The sequence below is a fragment of the Glycine max genome, chromosome 3, assembly GCF_000004515.6.
Source record: "Glycine max cultivar Williams 82 chromosome 3, Glycine_max_v4.0, whole genome shotgun sequence".
In the NCBI taxonomy this organism is placed as follows: Eukaryota; Viridiplantae; Streptophyta; class Magnoliopsida; order Fabales; family Fabaceae; genus Glycine; species Glycine max.
This window is the reverse complement of record NC_016090.4, coordinates 31899906-31923238: the sequence shown is the minus strand read 5'-3', so window position 1 is coordinate 31923238 and position 23333 is coordinate 31899906. Positions and strand designations below refer to the sequence as shown.

General features: G+C 35.8%; 1 protein-coding gene across 1 annotated transcript; it reads right to left on the bottom strand.

Annotated features, from left to right (window-relative positions):
* Positions 1-5097: 5097 nt before the first annotated feature.
* On the bottom strand, positions 5098-22360 carry LOC100785066 (actin-related protein 4). Its single transcript, XM_003521006.4, has 20 exons — positions 22080-22360; positions 21899-21990; positions 21421-21597; positions 21236-21309; positions 15523-15603; positions 15383-15443; positions 15237-15286; positions 13983-14037; positions 12477-12554; positions 12322-12375; positions 11568-11621; positions 11435-11495; positions 10987-11038; positions 10733-10799; positions 10047-10109; positions 9913-9975; positions 9429-9491; positions 8393-8457; positions 8082-8150; positions 5098-5397 (listed from the first exon to the last, which is right to left on the bottom strand). Exons 1-20 carry the CDS (start codon positions 22090-22092, stop codon positions 5352-5354), a joined length of 1338 nt encoding a protein of 445 aa, XP_003521054.1. The 5' UTR covers positions 22093-22360; the 3' UTR covers positions 5098-5351.
* Between the last annotated feature and the right edge of the window lie 973 nt (positions 22361-23333).

Sequence of the window (23333 nt, the reverse complement as noted above, 5' to 3'; positions counted from 1 at the left end):
CTGAAGGGAAACAACCTCTGCTTCAATCCCGACCTCTGTCAGGGTATGTTGGGCTAACCTTCAATGGCGAAACAGGGAAACCTCACACACAACTCCACGGCTCCTCAACTTCAATCGCAGCAATCGCTAAATCGCGAGCTATGGTACTGTATGCTGGAAAAAGCACAACAGAACTCCAGGGCTCCATAGCTTCAATCGCGACTCGGGGAAAGCAGACACACAACTCGAGGCATCCATTTACTACCGGTAGCCACTAACACATTGAGATCGTTGGATTTCTTATTAACTAATCGGACGGTTCAAATTGCTTATTTTTTTAATTGTCCAAACTTTCGTAGGGTGTGAAAGTAGTTTCACTTTCACACCCTAGACATTGTCCACCATCAAAGCATGAACCTTTTTCCCCCAACAAGAACAACAATTAATAAATTAATAAAAGGGGTGCAGCATATGATGTTAATTCAAAGAGAGGAATTAAAATCAAACCTTCAAGAATTGCGATACCCCAAATTTCGTCGCAATCGCCATATCCTCGATCAAGTGGGAAAGATCTAAAAGAAGAAAAAAATATTCACTACGCACAATCAGAAATGTGTGAATCAGGTAGAAGAAGTAGAATCAAAGACGTAGACGCGGCTGCCGGAGTTGCCGGCGAAGGAGGTGGATTGTTCGTTGCCGACCTTGCGGTGCGTGAGGGCGTAGTCATCCATGGACTCGCTGGAGGAGGCGGAAGGCATGGCGTAGAGCACGAGCGTGACGAAGAGGAGCGGCACTGCCACCATCAGAAATGCTCCCCGGAGGTGGTAGATCTTGTCGGTGAGAGAATCCGGCGTTGGCAGCAGGAGCCGATCGGAGCGTTTCAGCATTTTGGTGGTTTTGAGATCCAGCTCAGCGGTGGCGAGGAGTTTGGCGGAGGAAGGGATTTTGAGGAAAGCTTAAAGGAAGAAGGTTTTAGGCTTGAGGTAAAATAAAAATTATCACTTAAGCTTCAAATCGTGCACCAAAATATTATCCACTTAAAGTACATCACGTCTGAAGCACTAAAATCAAAATTTGAGAAAAATAAGAAAATCAAATTTATAATTTAATCATTTATTTTTTAAAATTAAATCCCTCGTCAATCACTAATATACCATAGTTATTTTATTATGAAATTTATTTCTTATCCTAAATTTAACTATTTCATAAATTTGCGTGTGGATAAAATTCATTCTTAATCTAGTGTTATAATTTTGAGTAAAACAAATGAAAATTTTTAAAATTTAATATGAAATTAAATCAACTTTTTGTTGAAAAACCCTCCAAATTTTGATGGAGAGCTATGATTTTATAATTTCAATGCATGGAAAAAGGAAGAACTTTTCAAAGTCATGAAATTCATTATTTAATCTCTGACACTTCCATACAACTTATCAAAATAAATTAATTTGAAATTTCAAGAATACAAAAATTAATTAACATCCATCAACCATTCTTGAAAGAATTCATACTCCTCCCTATAGACATGAAAAACAAATTTGAGCACATGTATTCATGTGATTCTAATCCAAGTTTGATAGAAAAAACTCATTTTGATTAGGTTGAGTTAAAAAAAATTCCACTTTGTAATTAATAACTTGGTATATGGTATTTAAAATTATAAGTGAATAATTTTTTTTTATAAAAAAAGTAAGTGGGTTCCTTAATCTCTTTAACATGAATGAGATTGAGTTTAAATTTTTAATATCTACCTTCTTAAACTCATCCCACCTTTGGTAAGGGCGGGATAGGAATTAGGAGAGTAATGAAACCAACCCTAATGAGCCTCATTATCATCCTTACTCTCTCTCTCTCTCACAGACGCGCACGCACACACACACACGTGTGTGTGTGTGTGTGTGTATATATATATATATATATATATATATATATATATATATATATATATATATATATATATATAATGAGGGATCAAATTACATTAGTGTAACATAAATAACTATTATACCATTTTATAACTTGATATAGAATGCGATTTTTATCAATCCAACCATTGAATTATATCTAAATATTACCAAAATTGTTTGTATGGAATTTTGTCAAAATTGAATAATAATAAGAAAATAATCAAACCATTCATATTTTAGTATATTTTGAAAAGTTAATATTATGTTAATTTTAATTTGTATGAATGAGGTAGCAAATAATTTTAGATTAATATGAAATTTTGTATATATAATTTAAGTGAAAGAAAATTTTAATCCAACGGTAGATTTTAAGAAAATGTTATTCAATTGAAAATTATTAAATAGTGTAATAGTTGGTCAAAGTTACACCGATATAATTTGATTCTGGGTTCTCTCTCTCTCTCTCTCTCTCTCTCTCTCTCTCTCTCTCTCTCTCTCTCTCTCTCTCTCTCTATATATATATATATATATATATATATATTGTTGAGAAATACCAAGAATAAATTTCCTTCTCTATGTGATTAATATGGACAATAAGAAAAATAAATTAAGAGAGTGAGACAAAAAGAATAACACCAAGAAATTTTTCATGAGGAAAACCCCTTCAATTTGAAAGGGAAAAACCACGGGACCAAGTCTAAAAATATATCTCCACTATGAAGTAAGATCACAATGATCTCAATCTCACTCAATAGGATGATTTACAATATTTCTCAAACACTTATCAAGTATGGTGAACATAAAACTCTCTTTCTTGAAGAGGATTACAAAAAACCCTCTCATTCTATCACTCTTGAAAGATCTCACTTGCTTGCTTGCAACAACTCCTCACAAGCCCTCATTTATATAGTGGAGAGATATGATTTCTCCCAAGAGTAATAAATGGATATAAATTAATTTTCATATTTTCAAGAATCCTTGAAAATGTTGTCTTCATTTTTCTAAGATGAATGTGATATCATCAAGAGTCAAAGATGAAATTCCAAAACCTTGGAATCTCTACCTTTTATTTTCCATACACTTGATGTTATCAAAATTTATTGAATGTGGTGCTCCATAATTATAGAGGGATTTCCAATACACACTCCACTTCAAGATAGAGTTGTATTTTTACCATATTTGACAAAGAGTTAGTTTTGTTGAACTAGGTCTCATGTTTTTTGTAGCATCCCTAATTTTCATCTTCTCGATCAACTCTCACACTCTGACACTTTATGTGATGACGCTTCACTCAACATCATTGATGGTAAGAACTTTTCACTAGTCAGAACCCTCCGTAGGTAGTTCTTTTTGAAACCTCAAAAATCTTCCAGGATCAATGACTGATCCACCAAACCAACACGAGACTTTTCAACATATTTTGTCCTCATTCACATGTTTTCCAAGAAACACCCTAGAAGGTCACTCATCCCATAACTACTCTAAGCCAAGCAAACTTAATTATAAAGTTCTTAAGTGATGGGTTACCAAAAAATAAATACATCTTGTTGGTATAAGTAGTGTCAATTAATTCCTTTAAATTATTATTGACTATATAATCTCATATCTACACAACCTCTAGATCTCTCTTATTCTGGTGTGATTTGATTAGGATGTTACATTTTTTCCCTTTCACATTCAAAGAGTTTTCTATGTTAAAAATCCTTGGTATCATGGATTCTTCTACTTTTATTTTTATTTCTCTTATTGCTAATTTTAAATACACACAAGGAAAAATGTGTTATGATATTTCTTAATAGTAGCATCAGAGTTCATCTTATTGATATTGTTATCATCCATGTGATTCCATATGTGAAAAGTATTATCACTTAGGATGAAGACATGCTCAAGCTAATATTGTAAAAAATTACTCCTATTGAAAGTTGATTATGGAATGATAATTTGTACTGTTAGGACTTGTATGAGGCAATTACCTAAGAGAACAAGCTAAAGGGAAAGACCAACAAAGACAAGAGCTTCTAAATCAAAAGACGATAACTATGATTTGAAAATAGATTGATCAAAACTTGTTTAAGCACATATTTACCTACACAAGTGCATACAAATTGTGGACAAAAATTAAAACCAACCAAAAAGTTTCCTTAAAACTAAGCTCACCTTAAGGTGAGACGAAAGGTAAAACTAAAGTATAGATAATGATGGTCAAAGCATGATCAAGAACATAAAAATTTTCAAAGGGCTAGATGAATTACAAGTCCTTCAACCATATAGTTCCCTACCACACTGGTAGTTGTTGAATGAAGAAGTCAGGAGGAAGGAACAGTGCATGGTTATCCAATATAAAGCTAACATTGTAGACAATTGTGGGAGACGTGAGACTTGTGAAGGAAACACAAGTAGAAATTGTAGTGATGAAACTCAAAAAGTGATCTAATTATATAAATCTCACCCCTCCAAGATCACTTGTTACTATCGTAGTAAGGTAGGTCATAATAAGAAGTCTCAATGTCGGTATCGCAAGCAAAATTCAAAATGTTGACACCATTAAGTCAATACCAAATTGTTCGATGAAAAAAGATAACATTATGGTCATAGTAGAAAATCAAGATGGTGTATTTTTGATGGAGAACACAACTTTGGTTGTGATCATTGTTCATGGATTGTTTGTTGCTTTACGTGTTTGGTTCCATGTTATGCCACGTGGGGATTTTTCACTGCCAACCAAAATAGTGACTTTGGTACAATGAAGATGGGAAAGTGTCTCAAGTAAAATAGTGGAAGCTACACTTATTTAAAATGGGTCTCAACTTCATCTGAGTCAAAAGCTTGATGATGTTGGGCTGGTGAATTGCAAAAAAAAAAAAAAAAAAAAAACAAAAAAAAAGTGGTCAACGTGCCCATTGCAACTCGAGAATGCGGTCTTCGGCCATATACGCAAGAAAAGAGAAAGAGTACAAATTACAGCTAAAAAAATACCTTCTCCGTAGGGTAGAGGGTCTTTTGTTGCTTGAGTCTTGCACAACTTATGAAATTATCTAGCTACAAATCATTTGATTCAATTTTGAACACCTTTATTAATTTAGAATGAATCAAATTGGGGAGAAACACTTCTAATATTTCTATATATTTTGAAGATAGGTTTAGAGGCTTATTTTGTAAGTTGAAGTCCTGACAAAGTTTGCACATTTACCCAAGAAAAGAAAAAGAGACGTACACAGGAGAGATCTAATTTGATAAATGGGGCAATTGTTACAGACTCTAGGCACACTTTACATCATTACAAGATTAGTTAAAGGTGGGCTGTGATTCATCTCGAGGCCAATAATTTAGTTAGAATTGGGATCTAATGGAAATGGCTATTAAATAGGAAATAAAAATCCATTAGTAGACAATCACTACATCAGCGTTCATAGTACTTCCTGATAAATGGCAGTAAAATAAACTTGTACAAGTACCAACAGCAGCTCATGGACACTTCCTTTGGATATATGAAGCTCCATGCTCTTCATACCTATCAGAAATGCATTAAAATGATTCAGTGTAAAATTATCCTTAATGAAAGCCCGATTTGGGGTACTTCAGGATATACCCCAAGGAGAGAAAGTTTTCCTAGGAGGGAATCTCAATGGACATGTAGGTAGCGTGGCTAGAGGTTTTGAGGGGGTGCATGGGGGTTTTGGCCTAGGAGAGATGAATGGGGAGGGTAAATCCATCTTGGAGTTTTCGGAGGCTTTGGATCTTTCTATAGCCAATACATGGTTTAAGAAAAGAGAGGAACATCTTATCACCTACAAAAGTGGAGGGACATGTTCTCAGATAGATTTCTTCCTTATCAGGAAGTCTGATAGGAAGTATTGCTTGAACTGTAAAGTTATCCCGGGAGAGAGCTTGACTACCCAACATAGAGTTTTGGTTATGGATGTAAGAATTAGAGATAGGGCAAAGAGAAGAAGTCCTCTGGTAGCACCAAGGATCAAATGGTGGCACTTGAAGGGTGAGAAACAAGGAATCTTCCAACAAAAGATATGGGAGAATTGGTGTGGACAATCACAAGGAAGTGCAAATGATATGTGGAACAAGATGTCCCAAGAGATTATTAAAGTGGCTAAAGAGACGTTGGGTGAATCTAGAGGTTTTGGACCTAGGGGTAAAGAATCGTGGTGGTGGAATGAAAATGTTCAGAGCAAAGTTAGAGTAAAAAAGGAGTGTTTCAAGGAGTGGTCTAGGTGTAGAAATTCTGAAACTTGGGATAAGTATAAGATAGCTAGAAATGAAACCAAAAAGGCGGTGAGTGAGGCAAGAGCCCAAGCTTTTGACGGACTATACCAAGCTCTAGGAACCAGGGACGGAGAAAGATCTATATATAGGCTTGCTAAGGGTAGAGAGAGGAAGACTAGAGATTTGGATCAAGTAAAGTGTATTAAGGATGAAGAAGGCAAAGTCTTAGTGCATGAAAAAGATATCAAGGAAAGGTGGAAGGCGTATTTCCACAACTTATTTAATGATGGATATGGATATGACTCTAGCAGTCTAGACACAAGAGAAGAGGACCGGAACTATAAGTACTATCGTCGGATTCAGAAACAGGAAGTAAAGGAAGCGTTGAAAAGAATGAGTAATGGTAAGGCGGTGGGGCCAGACAACATACCTATTGAAGTGTGGAAAACTCTTGGAGATAGAGGTCTTGAGTGGCTCACCGAACTCTTTAACGAAATTATGAGGTCAAAACGCATGCCGGAGGAATGGAGGAGAAGCACGTTAATGCCAATCTATAAGAACAAGGGGGATATACAAAATTGTGCAAATTATAGGGGAATCAAGCTCATGAGTCATACCATGAAATTATGGGAAAGAGTGATCGAACGGAGATTAAGAAAGGAGACTCAAGTTACTGAGAATCAATTTGGTTTCATGCCGGGAAGGTCGACCATGGAAGCGATTTATTTATTACGGCGGGTGATGGAGCAATATCGCATGGCCCAACAAGACTTGCACTTGATTTTTATTGACTTGGAGAAAGCGTATGATAGAGTGCCTAGAGAGATTTTGTGGAAAGCTCTAAAGAAGAAAGGGGTTAGGGTTGCATATATTCGAGCTATCCAAGATATGTATGATAGGGTATCGACTAGTGTTAGGACACAGGGTGGAGAGTCAGACGATTTTCCCATCACAATTGGTTTACATCAAGGGTCAACCCTTAGCCCCTACCTTTTTACCTTAATTCTGGATGTCCTCACGAAACAAATCCAAGAGATAGCGCCGAGATGCATGCTTTTTGCAGATGACATAGTCCTCATTGGAGAGTCGAGGGAGGAGTTGAATGAGAGGTTGGAAACTTGGAGACGAGCTCTAGAAACACATGGCTTTCGCCTAAGCAGAAGCAAATCGGAGTATATGGAATGTAAGTTCAACAAAAGAAGGAGGGTTTCTAACTCAGAGGTGAAAATAGGAGACCATATTATCCCTCAAGTCACACGGTTTAAATATCTTGGGTCTGTAATACAGGATGATGGGGAAAGTGAAGGGGATGTGAATCATCGCATTCAAGCAGGATGGATGAAATGGAGAAAAGCATCGGGGGTGTTATGTGATGCAAAGGTACCGATCAAGCTAAAGGGAAAGTTTTATCGGACTGCGGTAAGACCGGCGATTTTGTACGGAACAGAATGTTGGGCGGTCAAGAGCCAACATGAGAATAAAGTAGGTGTAGCGGAGATGAGGATGTTGCGGTGGATGTGTGGTAAGACTCGACAGGATAAAATTAGAAACGAAGCTATTAGAGAGAGGGTTGGAGTAGCGCCTATTGTAGAGAAGATGGTGGAAAATAGACTTAGGTGGTTTGGGCATGTAGAGAGAAGACCGGTAGACTCTGTAGTGAGAAGAGTAGACCAGATGGAGAGAAGACAAACAATTCGAGGCAGAGGAAGACCCAAAAAGACTATAAGAGAGGTTATCAAAAAGGATCTCGAAATTAATGGTTTGGATAGAAGTATGGTACTTGATAGAACATTATGGCGGAAGTTGATCCATGTAGCCGACCCCACCTAGTGGGATAAGGCGTTGTTGTTGTTTGAAAGCCCGATTTGGCAGTGTAGCTTTTATGAGAAAAGGGAGAAACAAGATAGGCAAAGTGAAATATATATTAACATTAATGAACTAGTATAATCGCAAGTTTGGTGAACAGTTTATAATTACTCGGATTTGGAGAACCACATTTGCTGGAAGGAGCCAAGTGATGCCAATATACTACCCCCAATCCAAACACTGCATATAAAGTCATTCATTTTGAGTTAGAACTAGAACATACAGTATGTACAATGCATCAACAATTACTACTCCCACATATAATGTTAATCTCGGTCTCTCTTATTTTGGAGAGAAATGGAATTATAATCAGAGGTTTGCAAAAGAGGGGGAAGCTTTAGAAAGGTTTTCCAAACCTAGCATTAAAAGAAAACACACCTAAACCTCTGATTAGATGCATTGACATAAGATAGATAACACACCTAAACCTTCTTTCAGTAGCATTTCCGCTGGCTAATACTTTTACTCTGGCAGCTTGAGGGGACTCCTGCAACGGAAATTTGTAGTCAATATTTACAACTACAATTAACCTTTCCAGGCAATCACATGTTTTTATAATATTATAAACTCAAATCTGATTCCTAAGAAATTTTGATAAATGTTTTCAACTTAATTATCTTCTCTAATCAGAGGTGCCAGCCTGCAGAAGCTTTGGCTAAATGCTTATAGTCCAGTAGTTTGAGCACAATCTTACAGACGGACCATTGTACTTTACAACTATATAACTTTTTTAATTGTTAATATAATTCAGTAAAAAAAAATAATTTACAATATCACACACAATTTCTTCCCAAAAGCAACCATAGAAGAAGAATATATATATATATATATATAATATTTTAGCACAAAAGATTTCTCCAATGCCTAATGCAAGTTCCATCAAAGAAACACCCAAAGGAAACCATACGAGATTTTTCTTCAAAATTATATCTGGAAGTAACAAGAAGCAGGAAAAAAAAACAGCAAAAACTAAACAAGCCTTCTAGAGACGCCAAATATATTTAATTCTAATCTACAAAAATGACAAGACTAAAACCTTTGGCTACAAATTAAAAAATTTATACACATGCACAATTTCAAAAATTCTTGTTGTTATATGCACAAGTCCTTGCTGTAAATTCTTACACTCAATCTCCCAAACTCCCATCCCTCCAAAATTAGATAGTGAAAATTCGGAGTCATGGGATTTAAGAAAACTCTGTAGCACTGCTGCACGTAAGATAAGAAACAAGTCCCCAACAAGGCTGTATTAATGGCAGTCAACAAAGTAAAAATTGTCCAAACTACTGATATTTGGGATGAGGCACCAACTAAATTCACTTGAAAGAAAAATGAAAGCTACCCCTTGAAATCACATGTTAAAACAACATAAGCTTCAAAGGTATTTGAACTCAGCACCAACAACCATATTGCCATTCAGTGGATGAAATAGACAAGGACTCATTTGTTAAAATATACCTCTAGCAAGTCTTTCTCAAGGCGTTCCTTTAGCTGTTGCATTGAAGCTGTGCCACCAGCAAGCTGCATGGGATAAATGAAATCAATTTTAATTTACCAGGAAATGATGCATTGATATGAAATGCTTCATAACCTATCAATTGATTATTAACTATACATAATAAATGTACAGCATATGGTTTCAGCAAATATATGTTGATCAAAGTTCTAGGGAAAAGGTCACTTGCCTCAAATACAACTAAAATAGAATTCCAACCAAGATGAAAATATTAAGTTAACATCATGAAATTACAACTTCAGCAACACTACCCCCCGCGCACGCAACCCAATCTCAAAAATAACTCTAAAAATTCTCCATATAAAGAATGCCCCTGTATCTTTTTCCTTTTTACAACAAAAATGTCTGTGGTAAACTAAATTAAGCTCTACATAAGAACTACTTGAGTGAGTGTGTAGAAAGAAGGCAAAGATAAATCAACTTTACCAGTATACTACTAAACAACTCTCTTCGAATGTCTACATCACACTTATTAATGCTTTCAATCACCTGCAAAATGATAAAACAATCAGCAATAGCAAGTTAGATACTTAAAACAGATTCACATCAAGTTAAATTACCATTTGAGGCAGGCCACGAACTGAAGGAGCAATTTCTGCAAAGCTCTCTGTGCCAGGAATTGACTGTAATTATCATTTGACACAAATAAGAAAATTAGTACATAGAATAAAAAAACAGGAATATTGACTCTCAAGTAATTTAAAGAACTGCATAACAAAATAGAAGCACAAAAAAAAATGGACCAGCCATATTGCACACAAAAACAACCACCACCCAGAAAATTTCACTGGAAACACTTCAATAATTTAGTTTTTATTCTATATATTTATAGCCTATATTCGTTTTTGTTCATGTCACAAGCTGTGCTTTTTAACAGCTTTTTAATTAATAATTAACAACTAAAATTTATCATTTTTTAACCAAAAACATCTCGATTGATGAAATTTGTATTGTTTTTTCTTCATTCATAGTATAAAAGGGTGGAACACGGATGTGATTGTGGTATAGCAAGTATTTTGTTTTACTGTCTTTCAATTATTAACACCAATCTTCAGTGAGGCATGTCTTTTGGCACCTCACCTCAAGGCGCTAGGAGTCCTTAGTACATTAAGGGCACCTTTTTTACTTTTAATACCTTGCAAGAAGCTTTGGCATATTTTAAATATCATGCAATATTATAAATTATAATCTTTTACGTTGAAGAAACAAGATAAACCAATCACATCTTTGAATGCAAGCCACACACCTGAACCAGGGACGGATTGAAAAGAACATCTGGAATCTTAAATCTGTCAGCTCCAATTTCAATTGTCCTGCATAATAAAAACAAACACATAACAAAACAACAACAGACAATAAATTACAGAAAAACCAGCAGCAACAATTAGGCTATGAAGTACATATAGTAGCATATGAAATGAAAAAATATATTTTGAAGATGAAACATTATTCATTCCATCCTCCTCCCTATTTCAATGAACAAGAATAACATCAACTTACTGGCCATCAGGAAGCTCATATGAGGTCATTGGGATGTTAGAATATGCACTCTCTGTCAGAAAAAGGGGAAAAAATAGATTTAATGTACAGAAACTGCAATTCTATTGGAACCAAGAAGGCAAAGCCATCTTCTAGAGCTATAACGAGCTAACTGAAAGACTTGTACAAGTTTATCACTAAACCAGATGATTGGAAAAAAAAATCATATATGACCAGAGTGAAAGCAGAGATCGGTTTAGAAAATAACATCACATATATAGTTATCTAAGATGTATACAGAGAGAAAGGAGCTCAAAAGAAATAAAGTTGTCACCATAAAAACTAGGAACATTTTCCACATTCCTTCAAAAGAACAAAATGAAACACAGAACCAATAAGATTCGAACAAAAGCACAGGACCAGTAAGATTCGAAACATTATGCGAGATGACAACAGGAGGTAAACAAACCATCATATGGAGTATCTGGAGCACGACACACACATTCCTTGATATCACTAGCAATCACCCTCTGTCATGAAGAACAGTCATCAGATAAACGAAAAGCAACAAGTAATGAGATATTACATGGTCATTCACAAACCTGGCAATAGAGTTTGTAGCTTTCAGTTGTATTTGGAAACTCAAGATCTACTGTCTGTAAGATTCAGAAAAAAAAAATGATAATGAGAAATAATAATTATTTAAGCATAGAATTGCAGTTACAACCAAAATCATATAGAAAGATACATGCAAGAAACTAAATTTTAGAGCTAGTAATAAAGAGAAACACTGGGCAATTTTGCTCACTATCATTTGCCACCAAAATTCTACAACAACAGATGCAAGGTTATATATGTAATTGAAATAAACAAAGTAAGATAACTACACCTCACTCCATCTTCTTTGTTCTGATCCTTAATTATATACCTAACAGGATAACACCATTCTCTGTTTGATATCTTAAGTTTAAAATGAATTTGCTAAATTGCACAAACATTTAGTACATAACCTAATTCTAGTAGATCAAACAAGAGGTAAATTATTCAGCTCATGTCACTAGCAGCAGTATACTGGCACATGCAATTTTTATCGAATTTTATCCATGACTGAAAAGGATTCAAGAACACTCAATTAAAAGAGATGAGAAAAATGAAGTACTGAAACCATCCAGAAATCCTGGAGGCACAAACAGTACATATAATACACATGGGATGGAACCTCATCCTGGCCATGTTCAAAGTTTAATGAAAACAACAGAAAAAAAACAAGTCTGGTGCCTCACACTTTAATGATTGCAAGATAATGGAATTAAAAAATTGTTACTCACAGGTCGTTAAAATGAAAACAAATTATACCTGAAACTCTCCAGGACGTATTTCCTTTCTCCTAAAGGAATACCTTGGTTTTATCTGTGGCAATTAAAAGGGGGGAAATCTCAGGCAGATAAAATCACAGTACCTTTATTTCAGAAGATCACTGATAAAAATAATGACTAATGTTTGTCACCCACCGTAATACCCTTGCTTTCCAAGCTTTTCATCAAGCAGTCTGTAAGAAATTCTCCTCCAATTGGAGAGGTAGCCACAGCCTTAAGTTGTAAACATAGAAGAAAATATGAGCAGACAGAAAGACCCATGGTATTAGCCAAAACTCAAATATAAATGCTGAGTTCAATGAGATCTTAAATTAATTTGATATGTGTGTGTATGCGGCATTCACATACATAGCATAGTTGTCAATACCGGCGTAGCGGAGTGGAGCGGCCGACCCCAAAAGTGGGATAGTGGGATAGCAGATAGCGGGATGACCGCTATTCTAATGTTTTTTTTTATATATGTTAAATAATTAATAATATATATATATATATATATATATGTTCAAAAACAGAAATATATATATATATATAAGTTTTTAATATTATAAAATTATGATATTATTATATTTATTTAATATTATTTCTATATTATTTAATTATTAACATTATTATTATATATTAATATTGTTTGCCTACAATTTATTATATATTAATATTGTTTAGCTTCACGTACATTGTTACTTTCTCTTTGGTTCTTTTCTATTTTTCCTTCTTATCCCTATGTTCCCCCTACTTACATATATACCTAAAAAATGTGGTTCTTTTCTTTTCTATTTTTCCTTTCTTATCCCTATGTTTTCAACCTAGCTCGTGGGCATACATAGTAGCAGCCAGCTAATTTCCTGCGACATCGACTTCACACCAACCTACAAGCTCCACACAACACCACTCACTTTTTCACTCACTTTGGGAAAGAAAGGTACGAACAGTGTCGCAGGCTCGCAGCGTGCTCCTGGGCGTGGAGGAGGTGTTGGCGCTCGCCGGTGTCGCAGCCTCGCCGGGGTGTCGCAGCCTCGCAGGTGTGCAGAGCAGCAACGCGCTAGGGTTTTCGGAATTTCCACGGCTTCAGTGTAGCAGCGCAAAAATCCGGTCCAGATCCCGCGCCACTACGTCCATCCCCGTCGCAGATGGGGGCCGCGCCGCTCCGCTCCGCCGCAATAGCGGCCGCGACATCCGCGATTGACAACATAGATACATAGAAAACAGAATGGAAGATATTACGAATATGCAGAGCATAGATGAAGAAATATTAGTTAGTAAATACCTAGGCAAGCAATAGTACCTCACACGCACATAGCCACTCTCGTACAATTTCGAATTATTAGTTGTATTTTTGTAAAACACAATCTAACAATTGAGTAATAATATAGAGATGATAGCCTACATAATTGCTTTTGCAGTTGGCTACACAACCAAAAATTACTAATAGACAAAAATAGCAATTACATAATCAGAAGACTCTACTACCAGGTTATTTGTCAAGATTTTTGCTCATTGTTAATCAAACAATCTCATCATTTCAAATTTATCTATAATCAGAGTGGTGCATACAAGAAATTGGATCAATGCAGATTCCTAAAACAGCATTAAAGTCAAATATAATAAATTGGCAAACAATCAATCATAATATGGATCATGTACCTTTTGAAGAACATAACCATCATGTACTGGTGCAACTGTAATTGATCCTCCACCACTGAAAACAATGGAATAATGAAGAAAACATCTTATCAGCAATGTCTGGCATGTTATTGGGACATATTAGAAGTAATAACAAATATTGAACTTTAAAAGTGAACTATTTCTCTCTCCCCTTTTCAGTTTTTTCAATTGAATTCTTAATCTCATATGCTTAAAGGTCCACCCAAATACCCAATCCACTGTGTTTGTCTTAAATAGTAGAAATTCAACTTTTATCCATATCAGCCTCCTCCGATGTATTCAAAATGCTGCTTAACCCATTCCACTTTTTGGAATGGAACATTGCCAATGTCTAATTTCTTATTACCAAACCCAGTTTAAAATGGTCAAGCAGGAAAACAACAATCTTTAGACATGTTAACATATATATACAATCTTTACTAAAGAAACTTTCAGATTGTTATTCCCCAACTTAAGGTACACAGTTTACTAATTTATTTAACAATGTTTCAGAATAAGTAAAAAGCCTCCTGATATTTTATTTCTCGCTGTTAACTGTTATAATTGTAAGACTTTCTATTCCAGAACTGAAATAAAAAAGTATAATCTTATTATGTGTCATTCGCTTTGATCCATTGGTTGCAGTTAAATTTCCCTTATCCTGCTACTAAAGCAAAGTCTAATGCCCTCTATGAGGCTTTATACGAGTATATGACTACTACATTGAGGATGGTATAAGGGAGCAGGGGCTAAAGAGGAATTTGGACTGTAACAACCCTGGCTGAGACTGATTGCATTGTACGGCATTGAGTGAGGAAAAAAGAGGGTTGGATGTAAGGATAAAGTGAGAGGGGAGAATTTTAAAGAAATAGGCAAGAATTTAAAGGTCGAGAGGTTTTAGGAGGGGTGGATATTCTCTGAGTCTGCATAATTCCCCATTATTTTCTTTCTTTGATTTCAGTCTCAAGTCTCAACAGAGAGCTACCTCTGCTTGTTAGGAGATTGATCTCCATTATCTGTTCTCTAATTCCAAATTCCTATCATTCTCCTACTATAATTGGAAAAAGTAAGAATGTAAGGTATAATTAAACAAGACAACTACGGCATAGGTCTTCCATATATAATATCTTAAAAGGTAAGCAATTGATATACACCTATACAGAAACGAAGAGAAAGATCAATGTTCTTTGTTCATATTGATACTACTGCAGAATAAGAACAAAACTACCATTCAGTAACATCATTGTCTCTTACCCATCAACAACTAATGACGTAGCACGCCCTGATGCAAAAGAAGTCAGAACCTGTATGTCAAGACAAGTCAGAACCCATCAGTAGTTTTTCATCCTCACTCCATGACATATATTATTTTTAAAGGTGTAGATCAGTGAAGGACTAACAGCATTCTTCGCCAAAAACAATGCAGGTGCTTTGTACTTCTCAAACATCAGCTCTGCTGTCCTGAAAAAATTAAAAAACCGAATCATACATATGATGCTTTAAACTGAGCTCTATTAATTATAGACAATAACCAAAATACCTTTCTCTCTGTTGTTGAGAGTTAGAAGAAGGCTCTGCAAGAAGCATAGGATGCTCTTTAGGATCAATCAATAGGCATTCCCTACCAAAAAAAGAAAGCACACCCAATCAATAGTCATTCCCTACCAAATAAAAAAGAATGTGTGCCCAGTGACAAATAAAACAATTCCTAAGGAATATAAAATAAAAAAAACATAAAAAAATACAATGGAAGAATGGTCAAAACCAGAAACTAATGCACTTACTCCACTAGGTAGGGTTAGTTACATGGATAAAAAAATATAAAGAGAGCTATATCAAAAACAGTTTTCCACAAATCCATTTAGTGTGAGGTCTTTTTAATGGTTCCTCTACCCTTTTCATTGCATTATAGTTTTCTTGCTGGAACCTTTGTTGATCTTCTCACATGACCAAACCATTCTAAGTGAGTTTTTATTCTCCTCGGTGGTGCTACTCCAACTCTTTCCTGTATATCTTTGTTCTTGATCTTATCTTTCCTTTCTTTGCAAATCCGCTCATCCACCTCAACTTATCATCTCTACTGTACTTATCAAATCTCTTCTGCACTTTGATGTCCAGCATTCACTACCATACAAAGCATCACTGATATTATAGCTATCTTGTAGAATTTTCTTTTAAGCTCGATTGTGACCTTAATTATCTATATGCTAGTTCACTTAGTTTGATTCATATGCTTTCGTCCCCCTCAATCTCCTCCATTATTTTGTAAGAAAGATTAAAAAAAACCTAAAATGTGCAATTGTGGTAGGAGCAACTATGATGTGATCCCCAATTTTCACATGCAAAATATTGCTACTCAACACTTGCTAACTATCCCTGTGTTCGTGCAATGTTCCTAATTCTTACTTGAAACTTGAAAGAGAAGGGTTGAGCAAGGCCCTGAACAGCCAATGTAAAAGAAAAGAAAGTTCATAACTATCAAAAAAACTTGATAAACATTTATGGTATGGACCATTGAGGCATTGATGTTTGGAAAAAATAATCTTCATTACTGATTACTATCAAACATTAATTAGACACCATTACTACCAGAATTTCTCATGTATTTCTGTGCTTTAGATACAGGTAACAGGTAAACTATTCTTTGGACCATTGCTTTTGAGAAGAATCATCAGTCATCAAGGGATTTTAATAAACAAAAAAAAAAGGAATCACGCGAGCTTTATCAAATGCTAGCCATATACACCATAAAATAAATATTGAGAAAATGGAATAATTAGGATTTCATTCATATCTAATTGTGAGTATACAAGAGATATATAGAGTACAAAGGAATAACAAACTCAAAATTATCTATAACTTGAATTTAAATTGTAACAACTTGCAACTACAGTAGAAACTCTTTAAATTAATACTCGGTAAATTAATAAACTCTCTAAAATAATAAATTTGTCCGGTCCCGACTTGGGCCAATGTAAAAAATTGAAAAACTCAATAAAATAATAAGATAATAATTTTTCGTGAAATCCCTTTATAATTTTCGGTCCCAAGAAAATCATAAATTAATAATTCATAGAAACTAAAAAAAATATATTACACTCTATTGAAATATGATTCAATAGTTGTCTGTTTTCCTTTAAAGTTCAAGTCTATTTGGAGCTCATCTCTAACTTTTCTTATTGCATCCAATAGCTCAGGTGTTGTATTTTTGTATTGTATCATAAAGTTTGGTATGTACAGTATAATTACTTAAAAACTCTTTAAATTAATAATTATTAATTTATCGATAAATTAATAACTCTCTAAATTAATAAATTTCTCCGGTCCTGACATTATTAATTTATAGAGTTTTAACTGTAATTACTCTATCATATCAATAGTCTAACACACTCCCACAAGATGGTGGCAAAGACAATGCCAATTTTGTTCATAAAATTGTGACGCGAAAATGTAAGATCTTTGGGGAGAAAGTCCGCACATTGCTCAAAGCCAACAAATGCAAACTTAACTATTAAGCAGAAGTCATAACACAAGGCTTAACCTCTCTTAAGAGAAGCAAACAGGCTAAACCACCATAAGACAGAAGCAAAAAAGGCTTAACCAGCTTAAAAGGCAAAAGCAAAATGGCTTAACCACCTAAAAAGACAGAAGCAAAAAATTGCTTAATCACCTATAAGGCAGAAGAAAAAAAAATGGCCTAACCACCTGAAAGGCAGAAGCAAAATGATTTAACCACCTAAAAAGGCAGAAGCAAGAAGGCTTAACCATCATGAATGATTTCGGATGGAGGACACATGATATGATCCTTGTTATATAGCCACCAAGAAGTTCTGACTTCAAGGAGATGAGCCATTTGATAATTGGCAGAGGCTACATTTAATGGATAGATTGGAAGCAATGGTAGGTGACCATGAAGAAACAAAAAAATAAAGAAGAGGCTTGGAGTGCAGACCAGCAGATTGGGTGGGGAGCTGTTGCCCTTAAAAACAAGTTGAGGAATCTAAGATTCTCAATAAAGTAGTGGTGTAAGGATAAGGGGGACATTAAAGCTATCAGAATTCAGAACCTGAAGCAGAAATTGTGTGAATTGGAAACCTTAGCTTCCAATAGAACTCTATCTGATCTTGAAGTTAAAGCCAAGAGAGCATTGCAACAAGAGCTATGGGATACTTCCACTGCTTATGAATCCCTTTTGAGGCAAAAGTCCAGGGCTAAGTGGATCAAGGAAGGTGATAGTAACTCAGCCTATTTTCATAAGATTATAAACTTCAGAAGAAGCTCAAATGCTGTCCATGGTTTTCTTATTGATGGCGCTTGGGTGCAGCAGCCTGATCTTGTTAAGAATGAAGCTGCTAACTTTTTTATTCAGAGGTTCACTGAACAGAACCCTTCTAGACCCACTTTGGATGGGGTTTGTTTTCCCACTATTGATCAGAATCAATCACAGGGGCTGACTGGTCCTTTCACTGATTTAGAAATTAAAGAAGCTGTTTGGGGTTGTGATGGAGATAAATGTCCGGGGCCTGATGGTTTCAATTTTAATTTTATTAAGGAGTTCTGGGGGCTGCTTAAACCTGATTTCAGGAGATTTGTGGATGAATTCCATGCTCATGGATCCTTCCCTAGTGGAAGCAATGCCTCTTTTGTGGCCCTAATCCCCAAGATATCTCAACCTCAGTCCCTAAATGACTATAGGCCCATTTCTCTCATTGGTTGCATGTATAAAATAGTTGCTAAATTATTGGCAAACAGATTGAAGCTAGTGTTGCCAAGTCTAATTGACGAAAGGCAATCAGCCTTCATAAAAAACAGGCATATCCTTCATGGAATTGTGATCCTTAATGAAGTGATAGATGAAGCTATTAAGAGAGACAAGTCTGCTATGATCTTTAAAGTGGATTTTGAAAAAGCCTATGATTCAGTATCTTGGGCTTTTTTGGACTATATGCTGCAAAGATTAGGTTTCTGCATGCAATGGAGGAAGTGGATTTCAGCCTGCCTTCAATCAGCCACAATCTCTGTCCTAATAAATAGGAGCCCTTCTAAGGAATTTGTCCCTTCTAGAGGTTTGAGGCAAGGGGATCCTCTAGCCCCTTTGCTCTTTAATATAGTGGCTGAGGGTCTCACCGGTATGATGAGAGAAGCTCTTAATAAAAATCTCTATAGGAGTTTTCTGGTTGGGAAGCAGAATGTGCCTATAAATATCTTGCAATATGCTGATGACACAGTCTTTCTTGGTGAAGCCTCTTGGGATAATGTCCTTGCTCTGAAATCTATGCTTAGAGGCTTCGAAATGGCCTCGGGATTGAAGATTAATTATGCCAAAAGCCATTTTGGGGCTGTTGGGATGCAGGTTAATTGGGTCCAGGCAGGCAGCTGCTTTTCTGAACTGTAGGCACATGGACACCCCTTTCAAGTACCTGGGCATGCCTATTGGAGTTAAACCTTCCAGTAGGATGGTGTGGGAACCTTTGATTAATAAGTTTGAAGCCAAGCTATCGAAATGGAATCAGAAAAATCTATCAATGGGTGGCAGGATTACCTTGATAAAGTCTGTCCTGAATGCTCTTCCTATATATCTCTTATCTTTCTTTAAGATACCCCAAAGCATTGTTGATAAGCTAGTGTCTCTCCAAAGGAATTTTCTGTGGGGGGGTAACCATCATCATAAGAAGATTTCTTGGGTAAAGTGGGAGGTGGTTTGCTTACCAAAGAGTGAAGGGGGCCTGGGAATAAAGAATCTGTCTAGTTTTAATGCAGCTCTGAGGGGTAAGTGGATTTGGGACCTTGCTTCTAACCACAATCAGCTGTGGGGCAGGGTTCTTATATCCAAATATGGAGGTTGGTCAGATCTGAAATGGGGCAGAGATAAAGGGTGGCAGTCCCAATGGTGGAAGGATCTTAGGAAGCTCTATCATCAGCCTGATTCTAACATCATCCACCAGTACATGGTGTGGAAGGTTGGCTGTGGGGATCAAATCAAATTTTGGCAGGATACCTGGTTGGGTGAGGGGTGTAATCTTCAACAAAAGTACAATCCTCTTTTCCTCATCAGCAGGCAACAACATCTCTCTATCTCTAAAATAGGGAAGTTTTCTCAAAATTCTTGGATTTGGGATCTTAAGTGGAGGAGGAACCTGTTCGACCATGAGAATGACTTAGCAATAGCCTTCATGGATGACATCTCAGTTATACCTATTCAGCAACATGTGCAGGACTCTATGGTTTGGAAAGCTGAACCTAATGGTCTCTACTCTACTAAGTCAGCCTATAGGCTCCTGATGTCTTCCAGCAGCCCTGTTCCTCACAGAGACATTCTCCAGAATTTGTGGAAGCTCAAAATCCCCCCGAGGGCTGCAGTGTTCTCTTGGAGGTTATGTTTGGATAGGCTTCCAACCAGGGCCAACCTTCTCAGGAGAAATGTTCACATTCAGGACACCCTATGCCCTCTTTGTGAAACTCATCAGGAGGAGGCTGGGCATTTGTTTTTCCACTGCAAGATGACAAGGGGAATGTGGGGGGAATCCATGAAATGGATCCGGGCTATTGGTGCTCTCTCAGCTGATCCGGCCAGTCATTTTATCCAATTCTGCAATGGATTTGGTGCAGGGAGTAAGTACAGCAGGGTGTGTGGGTGGTGGATAGCCTTAACTCTTACCATTTGGCAACACAGGAATTCATTGCTTTTCAAGGGGACCCCTTTTGATCCTCATAGAGTGATGGATGAGGCTCTATTCCTTGCCTGGTCTTGGTTAAAAGCTAGAGTCAAAGGTTTCAATACCCAATTTAATCACTGGTCTACCAATCTACAGGAGGCTTTTGGTTAATTTTGTTTTCCTTCTTGTTAGGGGCCTGCTGGGTTTTATGTTTGTTGGGATTTGCTTTTGGAAGGTGGCACCATAGGTGTCTTGTATTACTTTATTAAGTACCTCTGGTACTGATTACTTATTTTAATAATACTATTTTTGCCTTCCAAAAAAAAAAGCTTCTGGCTCTATGATACCATATTGAAAGAATGGAATAAGTAGGATATTATTCATAACTAATTGTGAGTGTGCAAGAAATATATATAGAGTATAGAGAAATAACAATCTCAAAATTATCTACTAAATTATCTATAACTTGAATTTAAATTGTAACAACTTGCATCTAATTGCTCTATCATATCTATAGTCTAACAATAAACAAGTGCAAAAAGGAAAACAATAATCCTACAATACATATCACATACAGATTAGAAAGTCAGTACTGACCTGAAGGCGTGATCCCATATGCTGTCAACAATATCCCAGTCAGCAACAATCCCGTCTTTAAACGGAGACAGCACCTGACAGTGCAGAAGAAGAAAATAACTACACTATTCATTATTTTAAGGAACAAAAAAGTCTGTAAATTACGAATCCAAGTCCAATCACAAAAACCATTACATAAGGGTTACCTCCATATGGTCTCTACGGTACCCCAAGGACTGGGATCCTACATACAATTTCCTCTTTCCCTTGGTCTTGTCAGAATCAGCATTTCTAACATTATTATTTGATTCCGGAGCAGAGGCAGAGTTGTTTTCGCCATTATCTGCTTCATCAACATCCATTTGATCAATTGCTCCCACAACCTAAGTTCGCACAAGCCAAGACAACCACCAATTCATTATCTACAATCAAACTACCCATACAATTTCCAGAAATTATTCTAGTCAACTATAAATTATAAAAATACATAATTTCACTATCAAGCAGTACTAGTTAGCCTATCACCACAGAAAAATGTCAGTGTCCTCTTCACTATTAACTGAGAGCATAACAACATTTCTTACTCTATAGGCCAATAAATGGTAAAATAATATCAGCAAAACAGTAAACACAGCAACAAATCCAAAACTTTAGAAAAGTAAAAAGAGTAGGGAAAACTCTTACAGAGGGAAACACGGCCTTGGGAGCATCTTCACCAGCATAACCAGCTTTACAAGTGTGTGAACCCAAGTCAACTACTATAGCTGATACTTCATCTGTGGATTCAACCAAAGGGAGAAAATTGATTTCACATCTCAGAAGCAAAAGAAAGAGAATGAGAAGGGGAAATGGTTTTGATACTCACCACCGCCATACATGGCTGTGACTGTGCTACGAGCTTGACAGGGGAATTAGGGTTTTTGAATTTCAGGGTTTATGAATTTCAGAGTAGAGAATGGTTTTTGAATTTTCTCTCTCTAGGGTTTCAGTAGAGAGAGAAGCTGCGGCGACAAGGAGCGCCGCCGCGGGAAATTCCGGCGAGATGGTCGGAGGAGGAAAGTCGAAGACTCGAAGTAAGGAGCGCGCGCGATTTGAAGAAAGAAAAAATTAGGGTATGGTAAGGGCTACGATACTTAGATAAGCCCACAAAAAGAATTCACATCACAAGGATTTCACCGTTATAACCCACGTAAGAAATTTAACAATTTTTTTTTCTAAGAGTAAATTATACGTTATTTTGGATTTTGAAGTATTGATGAATTTCTTTTACTCAAATAATATTAGTTATATACTTATATATGATAGATACATATATAATTTTAAACTTTTCATATATAACGGGTCAAACCGAACCAATTACTGACTCATCAATTGAACTATTAATCCATTGACCCACTACCTCGATCAAGTCAATAACCTGGGTTTCACAACTACTATTGCATCGTTACTTTAAAATTTATACATATTTTGAAATCATTTGTATATATAATTTGAAAGGGGTATTATTATATTATTATAAATGTTTTGAAATATTGCTTTAGCTTAACACAATTATCCTAAATATAAAAAAAAATTGAATAGTGTTAATATAAAAAAATGGATAGTGTTAGGATAAAAAAACAAAAGATAAGTAAATTTTAACATAAAATACATGTTACACAAAAATACAATTAGATTTCAATGTAAATAAATTCACTTATAAAGAGAGTGTGATGCTGGACAAGTGGTCTCAATAACAGGGGTGAATTAAGTTTTAAAATTTTTCCACTAACAAATTTTATCCTCCTTTTAAATGATAGATGATAGGCTCAATAAGAAGAAGCAATTTGGGATCTTTTACTCTTGTGTTCAAGATTCTCACAAGCCAATAGACAAACAGTCTCTTAATTACAACCTATTTTTATGAAATGTACATATTGATTTCTCTCATTTAGAGTAGATGATACAAATTGAAGATCTTAGAAGAATTCTCAATAGATTTGCAAGTGTTTAGCCCATAGTTGTTTAGAAATTATTTGACAATTAAGTTCTCTTAGAACATCTCTCTTCTTTTTTTCTTTTCGAAGTCACACACACACACACACATATATATATATATAGGCCCATTGTGCCTTTTCAA